The sequence below is a fragment of the Megalops cyprinoides genome, chromosome 17 (assembly GCF_013368585.1).
Source record: "Megalops cyprinoides isolate fMegCyp1 chromosome 17, fMegCyp1.pri, whole genome shotgun sequence".
Classification (NCBI taxonomy): domain Eukaryota; kingdom Metazoa; phylum Chordata; class Actinopteri; order Elopiformes; family Megalopidae; genus Megalops; species Megalops cyprinoides.
Genome location: NC_050599.1, coordinates 4,491,845 through 4,502,424, shown reverse-complemented (window position 1 = coordinate 4,502,424; position 10,580 = coordinate 4,491,845). Strand labels below are relative to the sequence as shown.

Below are 10,580 nucleotides of genomic sequence, written 5' to 3'. Positions count from 1 at the left end.
ATGCAGTTTCGATTGAATACCTGCATAGCTAATACACAGATGCTGCTTAACTGTGACTAAATGTTAAAATACATGTTATCATATGTATTTTATTTGCATGCTATTGTATTTTAGTGCCATTGCTGAGGCAGTTTTTTTCTTCTTGTTAGCTGAACACTGTCACATGTGGCAGCATTGCAGGCTTGACATGAACTTGATTCTATAATTCCCTATGTGCATGTCTGTGTCTTTTATGTCTTAAATTTTATGTCATTGGTGTCTGGATTATCTGTATGTGAATGTATTGCCATGCCACACAACAAGTTCCCTCTTGGGAAAATGTCGTTTGAATTGAATTAAGAAGGGCAGTAATCAAATTGATTTAACAATAACGGCTCCCCAACTTTTGCAGTTTAAAACACTTGTTAAGCCTTAATGCCTTTGTAAATTGCTTTGGCTATCCAGTTTCACTTGAGGAGTGGTTTTGTATATATTATCACTAGATTTATGATGCCCAGCAGTGTGTGTGCTGATTTTATATCAGTGTGTATTTAGTGTTAGTATTTAGGGATGGCATAGCCAATGAAAAACGCACTGACCTTGCTATGTTTTTCTATGCTGTTCACCATTTTTCTGAGGTGTAGATTGGACTAAAACAGATCACAGCAGTATGTAATGTGTCTGCATGTAAAGGGAAATACCCAATTGTGTTGTTATTCCTCATCCTCTAATATTGCCTTGTAAACAGCAGTGCACATGTCCATCTAAAGCCAATACAACACGCATCCTGATTGGTAAGAGCAATCACACCTTTATCAAACATCCAGTCATTTAAACGTTTTCCCAGCCCATTAACCCAACTAATGTATGTGTCATTAACACACCAAAACCGATTCAGACATGCCTATTAATCACCAGCAAAAGTTAGTTGCACTTGATTTAGATCATTTTTCCTGCTGCTGTCTAAATAGGACCATCATAGAGTATGCAGTGCAGCAGCAACAATGTGACTCACAGCAATGTCGGTGCCTCGTGAGAAGGAAGGATACGGTTGTGACTCACCGCGGCGGATGAACTCACTTAGCCCTGGCTAGACCTGATTGCACAGCCTGGAGACTTGAGACTGAGGTCACACAGGGCAACACTGAGCCTCAGGACTGAAGAGATCTTTTTTCCTTGGACTGCAGCCTGCCTTTTTCTGTGAGAAATTCAGGAAGAATTTGAAGATTTGAAGTCCTGAAGATTATGCCACACCCAACACTTTCTTTTTGCTTTAACTGCTTACTAGTGGCAGTGTAGCAGAGGGTAACAATGTATCAATGGGTAACATGTAAAAATGCAAATGTAAGTTGCTCTGGATAAGAGCGTCTGCTAAAAAGCCAATACCATAATGTAAATGTAATGTACCTTCAGCCCAGTTTGAGGTTATGTAGCCATGGTATCATGCCTCATGTTCACTGTGCACAGTAACAGGAACTCACACACAGTACTGAGGCACCTCCATTGAAGGTGAGGAGGTTACACCTGAGGAGGTTACACCTGCACTCAGAGTGCACGTACCCATTCAGCGGCAATGTTCAGGGAGAAATGCCACCACTTCCTATATGAGAGACAGCTGAAAATTCTTGTGCATAGATGGCACTGTCAGATACACACAGCAATGCACCTGTACGACTGAGGTTCCACTAGGCACTCTGTTACACATACACTGAACTACTTGTGGGAGAAGAAATATGAGACATTGTTTATAAAAGAGACAATGTTAATCCATTTATTATTTTAAAATGACTATATACAGTACTTCCTGTTTGCAAGGCTTTTGATATAATCAAAATGATGACTCTTTCAACTGGCATCAGCGTTAATATGTTTGCCTTTTTCATTCTTTACTGGTATCCTCTTTATTTTTTAAAAGAAAAAGTGATACAGAGAAGGAATGGCTGTACATGTCTTCCATTTAATATCTTCATTATAAAAGAAACTTTTGTTTATGTTAAAATCAGAGATTATTGAGGACTTTTTTCATTTTGCAACTCCTGGCTCTTGACCCTTGGAGTAAACAAAATATGAATCAAAAATTAAAAATCATAAAAGTAAATAACCCTGTCATTTCCTTATGGAACTGTAGATTTTTAATGTTTGCGGAAATCATAAACAATCTCTCATTTCCCATTGTAATTCAAAATGCAAGATGCCACTTGATTTCAGCACCCCTTTATAACTTACACAAATATGGCAACATCAAGAGCACAGTCCAGGTTTTAATTAAGAACACATTTAACAATAAGATGAAATAAGATGAAATAAGTAAAAAAAAGATTTCCACAAAAAATATGTATGTGATATTGGTTGTTTTTACTGAATAAACCAAATTTACATCTGTTAAAAACATTTTGAAATCACATTGGTTAATGTATCACGTTAACATTAGGGTACGAGTACTTTGGGCTCAAGAGTCTAAGCGGACCTTCATGGCACATACAAAAATGAGGAATATAGCACGAAGTGGGCACGTTTTCTGTTTGAGAAGCATTTTTCTGTTCTGCATTCATACTGAAAATGTGATCCTTCAATGAGGATGTTTTTATTCATATGATGCAATGTGGTTTCAGGTACCTTAAATGAGCCATCTTGGAAAAGCAAAATCGCACAGTATACATCTCTCAATACTTTCATCTCACACTGGGGAAATGGTTGTTTTGCCACTGGCTATGGGTGAACATGGCTGGGAATGTCAGATTCATTTTTTTTTTTTACCTGTCGCTGCAATCAGGCGATGCATTACAGAGAAAGAATGGGCACTTTCAATAAACACCTTGCGAATTATAGCTCGCAAACCATCATTCCTCTGTCCTTCACACCTATGAATAAAACATTGATCCCATTTCATATTTGGTCACTTTGTGATACTCTCAAGCCTTAACAACTTAATCAAAGTGCTTTTATCATCTTTTTTTTTTTTTTTTTTACATATTTTCCAAAGGGGACATTTTGGAAAATGTCAACCGATAATGACAACTCTCTCAGAGTTTGTAAACGTTTTCTCTCTCTCGCTTCCTTTCACGGCCAGTTGAATGTCCTCCCGGTGATCTGGTAGAACTTCTGGTTGAAGGGGTGGAAGAACCGGCGCAGTTTGGCCACGACGGCAGGGTCCACCTCCGGGTGGATACGGCCCTTGCTGCCCGCCAGGCACTTGTTGAAGACGATGTTGAAGCGCAGGCAGTAGAAGCCGCGCGTGGCGTTGAAGTACAGGTTGTACTGGCTGATCCGGGATGGGAGGTTGAGGAAGCGCTCCACCAGCTGCAGCTCTGGCAGCGGGTCCGAGATGAGCCTGTCTCCGTCCACGATGTGGAACTGCTCCACGGGGAAGTACTTGAGCCAGCGCTCCAGGTGTTTGGTGTAAATGCTGGTCCGTACCGCCTTGTACTTGGTGTTGACCTCGCAGGTGTTGGCGTCGATGGCCAGCTTCTCGAACTTGTGGTAGGTCTTGTTCTTGCGCTCCTTGCCCTCCAGGACCTGCGTGTAGTCAGACACCGCCCGCGTGATGGGCTCCCGCACGATGACCAGGAGCTTGATGGAGGAGTTCATTTTGAAGATGCGCTCGGGCACCTCCTCCGTGATGAAGTAGGCGGGGCTCTTCTCGATGGTGATCTGGTGGGGGAAGGAGAAGGGCATCTTCCCGCGGTACCAGTCGATGCCCCGGGCGTAGTTCTGGTCGTTGTCGAAGAAGTGTATCTCCTGCGAGGCCTTGACCACGGCCGGGTGCAGGTTGAGCATCTCGAGCAGGGCGCGGGTGCCCCCCTTGCGCACCCCGATGATGATGGCGCGGGGCAGCTGCTGCACCAGGCTGTGCAGACGCATCTGCTCCTTGGTGGCGTTGCCCTTGCGCAGCTCGTGCAGGACGCCCCGCTTGTACTGCAGCGTCCGCAGGGGGAACTGCTCGCCCAGGGCGGGGGCCAGCCTGCTCTCCATGGGGCAGATAGGCTGCAGCCTGTGGGGGGGGGACGGGGGGACGGGGGGGGGGGGGGGAACAGAGAGACAGGCCTCGTTTCTCTACCACCGCAGACATGAGCCATCACCTCATTCCAAATATTCATACACAGCAGGTATTTGTTGGCAGCAAGGAGGTAAAATGGGAAATATTTTAATGCAAGCCAACCAATACAAATATGATGTATGTGATAAACATATGATAACTTTTAATTATGAAATCTAAGAAAACCAGTGTCATAATAGACTGTGTGACTAATCATTTGTAGCCAGTGAATACGTTTTTACTATTTTGTGTTAGAAGTCACTTTTAATAATATAAAATAATAATAAAATATGTATTACTTTTACACTTTCTATATGTTGTGCATGTACACGTATATATGCAGCCATATATGTATATGCACACCTTATTAATGACGGCCCGTATCACATCAGCTCAGACTGTTGAGTCGTATTATAATTATTGTTCCAAAGTCCAACTCTTTTCAACAAGCATCTCAGAGCTGCGCATCAGCAGAGCCCTGTACATACAGACCTATCCAAGCTCCCAACTCTGGCGACTAGATAGAGGAGACTCCCGATGGCGAGGCTGCCCAGCAGGAAGAGCTTCTGTCTCAGCAACGCCTGCTGTTTGAATGGCATGACCCTCCATCAATCTTCAGGACTGCGTCTTCAGCCTGGAGAGAGGGAGAGAGGGAGAGGGAGAGAGGTAGAGAGAGAGAGAGAGAGAGAGAGAGAGAACGCCCGGCACATAAACCACTAATCACTGCGAGGAGAGGAGGGAGACAGACTAATGTTTATTAACACACACTCAATCAAGTCTTACAAGTGATTAAGCCGACGCTCGCGAGGAGCTTGCAAAGTGCCGCAGTGCCATTAGAGAGAGGGACCTCCACTTTGCACGTCTCTTTATTTATTTATTTCCTGCCTTTCTACAGGTCTCCTGGATGTGACTTAATTTAATGCATGAGAACCAGACCCACACGACTGCTGGATGATATCATTTTTCATTTTACGACTGTAAATCCCGAGGAGGGTAATGCGCTGGTGTTCTGTGTCAGTCCTGACAGGTCTGTTGTAAAGACGACATGCTTTCGGCCCCCATTGACATATCAACTAGGGTTCAGAAGCTAACGAATTTAGAAACATGATATTTGGGATTAAAGTTTCTCCAATCGAAAACTTTGTCTAATTAAAAGAATTCAACGAAGAGCAGAGTAGCAACAATTATTTTTTCATCGCTGGCAGTCTGAAATGGAAGTGTTTCAGTGCTGTGAATACTGCTCACTTCAAAGGACATCTGAATCCCAGAACAGCACTCTGAGACAGTGATTTCAATGGTGCTACTAAATGTTGTAAGCCTATTATTCCACATCCGACTCTAATACCCACCAGTTTCCTTTCCGAGTACCCGGAGAGACAGTCGCGTTTCTGAAAATAAAATGTCACTGTAAAAAGCTGCTTAATGGGAACAAAATGAGTGTGATCAAAGCAAACTGAGATCTGAGCTACATATTTTTCAACCGAAGCTCTTCATTTCAAGATCATTTTTTTTGAGGGAGGAGGCATGGCTTGCAACTAGGAGAGCCTTGTTTTTATTTTATTTATTTTTTCTCCTTTACATCTGACACAATTATATGGGACAGGTTTCTTTGCATTCTGTTTGGGGGGAGGGGGTGTTCCACAATATAATTAATGATACATTGTCATGTCAACTCGGTGACAGCAACCAGTATTATAGCTTTTCTTGACCTTCACCTTTACAACAATTATTTATTTACTATACACTGCAAAAGCAGCCCTTTTCTAAGATGTTAAGACTACTACAGATATTTTGCTTCCTTTTCATGAAAAAGAAGATCACTGTATTTTGTATGTGACTCCTATGACCTTCCATGCTGGAAGGAAAAAGGGAGTTCTTAAACTCCACCAGGAGGGGGCAGTATTTCACTGCATTACGGGGTGTGACATCGCAAACATCCCTCAGGTGATGAATGAAACATGCAGTCTCGTTTATCTGCAAGGCTTTCATCTTTCTTAGCGCGTGGGCCCCCCCAAAGAAATCTGGCAAATACACCTTTTAGTTAACTCTTCATGGAGAGAAGAGCTCTAAAGCTTTCATCTAGGCCAGTGTGAAATAAAAAAACATGCTGGCACAGAAGCCTGATCCCAAGTGGCTCACGAACAGCCCTGACGGCTTCACTTGTTAGAAAAACCAGAGACCCACAGGATGAACCCTGTACCGAACCCTGAACCCTGAACCCTGTACTGTGGCCTCATCCACGGCCCTCTCCGGGGTTTACTCTCCAGGAGAGGGCTGCCGTTTCCTGTCCCCTGCTTTATGGGGCACTGCTAATCTGAGAGGCAGAGATGGACTCATGTGGTGGCACGGGGCATGGGGCAGCAGTGTGGCAGAGTGGTTAAGGAGCAGGACTCGTAACCGCAAAGGTTGCCGGTTCAATTCCCCTCTGGTGCTCTGCTGCTGTACCCTTGGACAAGGTACTCAACCCTCAACTGCCTTGGTAAACATCCATCTGTATATACATGGATAACATTGTAAGGGAAATCTTGAAATTAATGTAAGTCACTCTGGATAAGAGTGTCTGCTAAATGCTGTAATGTAATAATGTAACTGATGTAATGTAAATAATGTAATGCAACAACATAACATGTAATGCTCCTCTCGTGTGCAGGAGTACGGGAACATGGGTCTCTGTGCAAAACCTCGGCGTGCTGACACGTCCCCCATGCGGACAGGGAGCGGTCCCTGCACCCTTCGGAACGGCACAGATGGATCCTAATTGAGCACCTGCCCCAGGTCACGAGATTAATCTACTGCTACGCCACTGCTACCACAGAGCCAGTCACTGGTGTTTTAATAATCCAGACCAACCTTTGGAACAAAAAAAACATCTACAGCAGATGGCTAATATCATATCTTCTATAATATATTCAGGTTAATATACTGTATAATGGCCATGTGGAGAGGATTTTGATTCCAGCATTTATTGAAAAAATAAACAATATTGCCTTGCCTTGGCTTTTGGGGGGGGAATTGCAATTTTATCAGTATTACGATATACTCAAATAAACCCACTTAGCCTTGGGCTGGGCCCTTATTTTGTGGCATCCAATTTTGAAAAGAAATGTTTAGCATTTCCTACAGTGCCTATAAAAGGCTTGGGACCAGCTCACAGATTTAAAGGGAACATTTCAGTGTGTATCAGACACTGGATCAAAAACAGTTTCATAGTCTGATCCATAAAAATATTTTCAAACTGGAAGTGACATGCATTTTTATATCCACTAGAATGAATATTGTACTAAAGAAAGACACGGTAAAGACACTGTAAGCCTGGTTTTAATAAATAAGGTGTTTCACAAAGTCTTCCTTTTATCTTGAAACCTCTAAACTGGCTCACAGCCATGGGATCTGCTCAGTCTCTCCTGTGTGCCGGTTGTACCTCCACTCATAGCAGGTACCTGGCCATCTGGTCCTCCGCCAAATCTCAAGAGTCAAAGAGGCTAGCAGAGCTTTTTGGTGTAAAAAAAAACTTGGTCTTCAGCCTCCTACACTTCTACACCAGCTCTCCTTCCCCTGGTAAGCACTTTTTTTCACCTTAATTTCACCTTTATTTGTGCTGCTGTGGAGTATTTCCTGCGAGGCTCCGGGGGGGAGGCACTTACCGGGTTTATGGTATGCAAACAAATCACGCTAATACTATCAGCGCACCGCGGGCCTCCTTTATGACCCGGCCCTCATCTCATTCTAGACCTGAACGTGCCATCAGGAATATCAGAATATCAGGACATCAAAAGGCATTACTGAAGTGCTGGCTGCGGTCATCTTGTCTGTGTTGTGTATTTCATGTTTGATCTCTGAACCACAGAGGAATCAATATACACTTTTTTTAAACAATTTGTAAGAAAAAAAGAACTTGTCCTCTTCCCTTGTTAAATCTCTCACCCGATGGTGGCCCCTGAGCTGCCAATAGGGGAGGTCAGGAACTTCAAACATTTAAACTGACAACAGTCCTGAATCAGTTCTGTTAATGATTAGCAAGCTGGCCAGTTTTAGTAAGGATCAACTGACCACTTCTGACTTTCATTGTTCATTGTACCTGATATGGCAGAATCACCTTTGTCCATTTTACATTAAATCATTTCAATTATGACAGACTTTAATTAAATTTTTTTTGAATATATTATGGAGATATGTATATTGGTGAACTACTATTGAACATACAACCACTGGTTTTTTACAGAGGTATCATATTAGATCATCAGATGCCATCAGGTGCAAGACCATGAAGGATCTTACTAAAGGATCTTTAGTTAAATATACATGACTGTTAATTGCACAAAACAGGTTCAGGACCACTATTAGGTCAAAGGTAAATTCTGTGCCACTCTGCTTTGTAGCTGACTGACTGCTCTCGTAACATTCTGAGCAACCAGTACCACCTCCCCACTGGCTGCCCTTTGGACAGAAGCTGATACGGATATTCTCCATTTTACACATTTATTCCAGTATTCCTACTTTTTAGGTATAACACTTATTCACCCTTTTGGTGTGAATCTGATTTCGACTAGACTGTGGGTATGTCCAGTGCAATCTTTTGTAGCATTGGTCCTAGAGACCATTTTCCTCAATTGCATCTTTCTGAATTCAACACATTTTATTTGACAATTTCAATCGTAAGATGTAAAAGTCTTTATTAACTTCAAATAGCAAAATAGCAGACTAAATCATTGGAAGGAAGCTTCAGAGATATTCTTTTTGAAACACTTACCGATAATGATAGCTCAGATTGTATCTTTCCAGCAAACTGAACAATCCAACATCTTAGCAGGTCACATCAGAAGCAAACACAGAGACATACATTTATTTAGCCATTATAACCAGGCAGCAACTGTAAAGATGGAATGAAATTGTCTTATAGTGTCAGATAAATAGCCGAACCAATCCTGTGAATCTGAAAGGGAGTCAGATTCCGCAGCAAATCCAGGCTAAATAAATCTGCTAAGCATACATGTTTAAAAAGTTTCCCAGTTTTAATTTTACAAAGAGTAAAAAAAGTTTTTCTTTAAGTCTGTATGAAGTTAAGCACACAACTGAAGAAAGGAGAGAGATTTTTAGAAATTAATCTGACAGATTTTTTTTAAACAGCTTTTACTTCAAAGACCGGATATCCATTCTAATTCATTTGACTATTCCAGTTCTTGGCTGTGAAGTTTTCTAGTCAGTGACACCCTGTCCACTAATCTGAAATCCAACTCCATTCCCTCTGTTCTGAGCCAGCTCTTCACACATTTTCAGACCAAATTTAGCTGTGCATTGTCTGCTAAACAGAAAAAAGCTGAACTGTGGGCCCAGTGTCATCAGAACAACAGTCACTCCAGGACTGGGGGCAGAGAGGACAGGGTAAAGTTGCAGTGTGGAGTAGGGATTGGATCCAGGGCATTCCAGGTTCACATCCCAGGTTTGCTTTTGTACACATGAACCAGGAAATCTGAATTATGCCAGTTAATATGAGGCTGTGCATAATGATCATATGAACAGTTGCATAAGTTTCCCTGTATAAGGCCATTTATTAAGCAAACCATATTGTAACAAAATATGGCACTCATTTTGGGAGTGCAGAAAAAAAACTGTTAATGACAGAAAAACTTATGACAGAACCTTGATGGTTGCCCTTTGAATGTTACATTCTACATTTGAAAACACACAGCTGAAAGGATTGTCTATTTCCAACTGCAACAAAATTGTTTTCAGTTTAACTTGTTGTCAAACCAAGCAAAAAGTGTGTCGATCTTTGTAGTGTAAAACAATGTCAGAATGCACAGATATTCACCTTCAAACACTATGTTGACCAAACTTTTATTTCAGGTCAACATACACTATATGTATGAAGTTAGAAAATTGATGCCTATACATAGCAAGGTGATGGCTGTATTGTAGGTCTCTGCTTACTATCCACGAAGAATTACTTTTGCGCACTGTAATACGCAGTGATGCTGCATCAGATTCTGCCTGCTTATTGAGACTCACACTGCGTTCAGCTAATTACAGGCCTCCCGCGCCGTGGCCATGCCTGGAACATCACGCTGTGGTCACCGTAAAAATAGATCAGTGCAGCTGGTCTCTGTGGACCTCAGCGGCAGCGAACACACCATCAGGCACCTGAGAGGGGCTGCGTTACAGCAGCCAGGGACCCCCCCATCCCCATAACCCCCCCCCCGGACACCATCTCACATGGAGCAGGATAACAGAACAGACACTGCAGAGTACACACACACTGTGGCATGCCTCTCAGAGGACCGTGGGACGCTCGTGTCCCAGAGTGTCTGAAACCCTCGGGAGCAAGTCAGAGGAACAAAACTACATCCCTGCTAACCGGCGAGCTGAGATCTGTCTAAGAACAGCCGCTGCTGCATGGTGTAACCAGCCTGAAAGAGGTCCGCAACTCCACCAGTGAGCTCTGTTCTCGACACACAACTGCACTCGAAGTAAATTTGTCCTTCTCCGTAGCAGCCCCTGGCAACCAAGCTGAGCTTTAGCCAGGTATCCAGGCCGTGGTACCAAATGTAATAAACTCGAAAGAGGT

At 42.8% G+C, this 10,580-nt stretch overlaps 1 protein-coding gene across 1 annotated transcript in view; it reads right to left on the bottom strand.

The window, feature by feature from the left end:
* Nucleotides 1-3,032: 3,032 nt before the first annotated feature.
* The window catches only part of LOC118792067 (heparan sulfate glucosamine 3-O-sulfotransferase 5), a 55,898-nt gene continuing 48,350 nt past the window's right edge, over nt 3,033-10,580 (bottom strand). Inside the window, exons 2-3 of the mRNA XM_036549765.1 lie at nt 4,508-4,649; nt 3,033-3,970 (exon numbers count right to left, since the gene is read on the bottom strand). Coding sequence (XP_036405658.1) covers nt 3,040-3,970; nt 4,508-4,614 — 1,038 coding nt within the window. The 5' untranslated portion in view covers nt 4,615-4,649 and the 3' untranslated portion in view covers nt 3,033-3,039. The remainder of the gene's footprint in view (nt 3,971-4,507; nt 4,650-10,580) is intronic.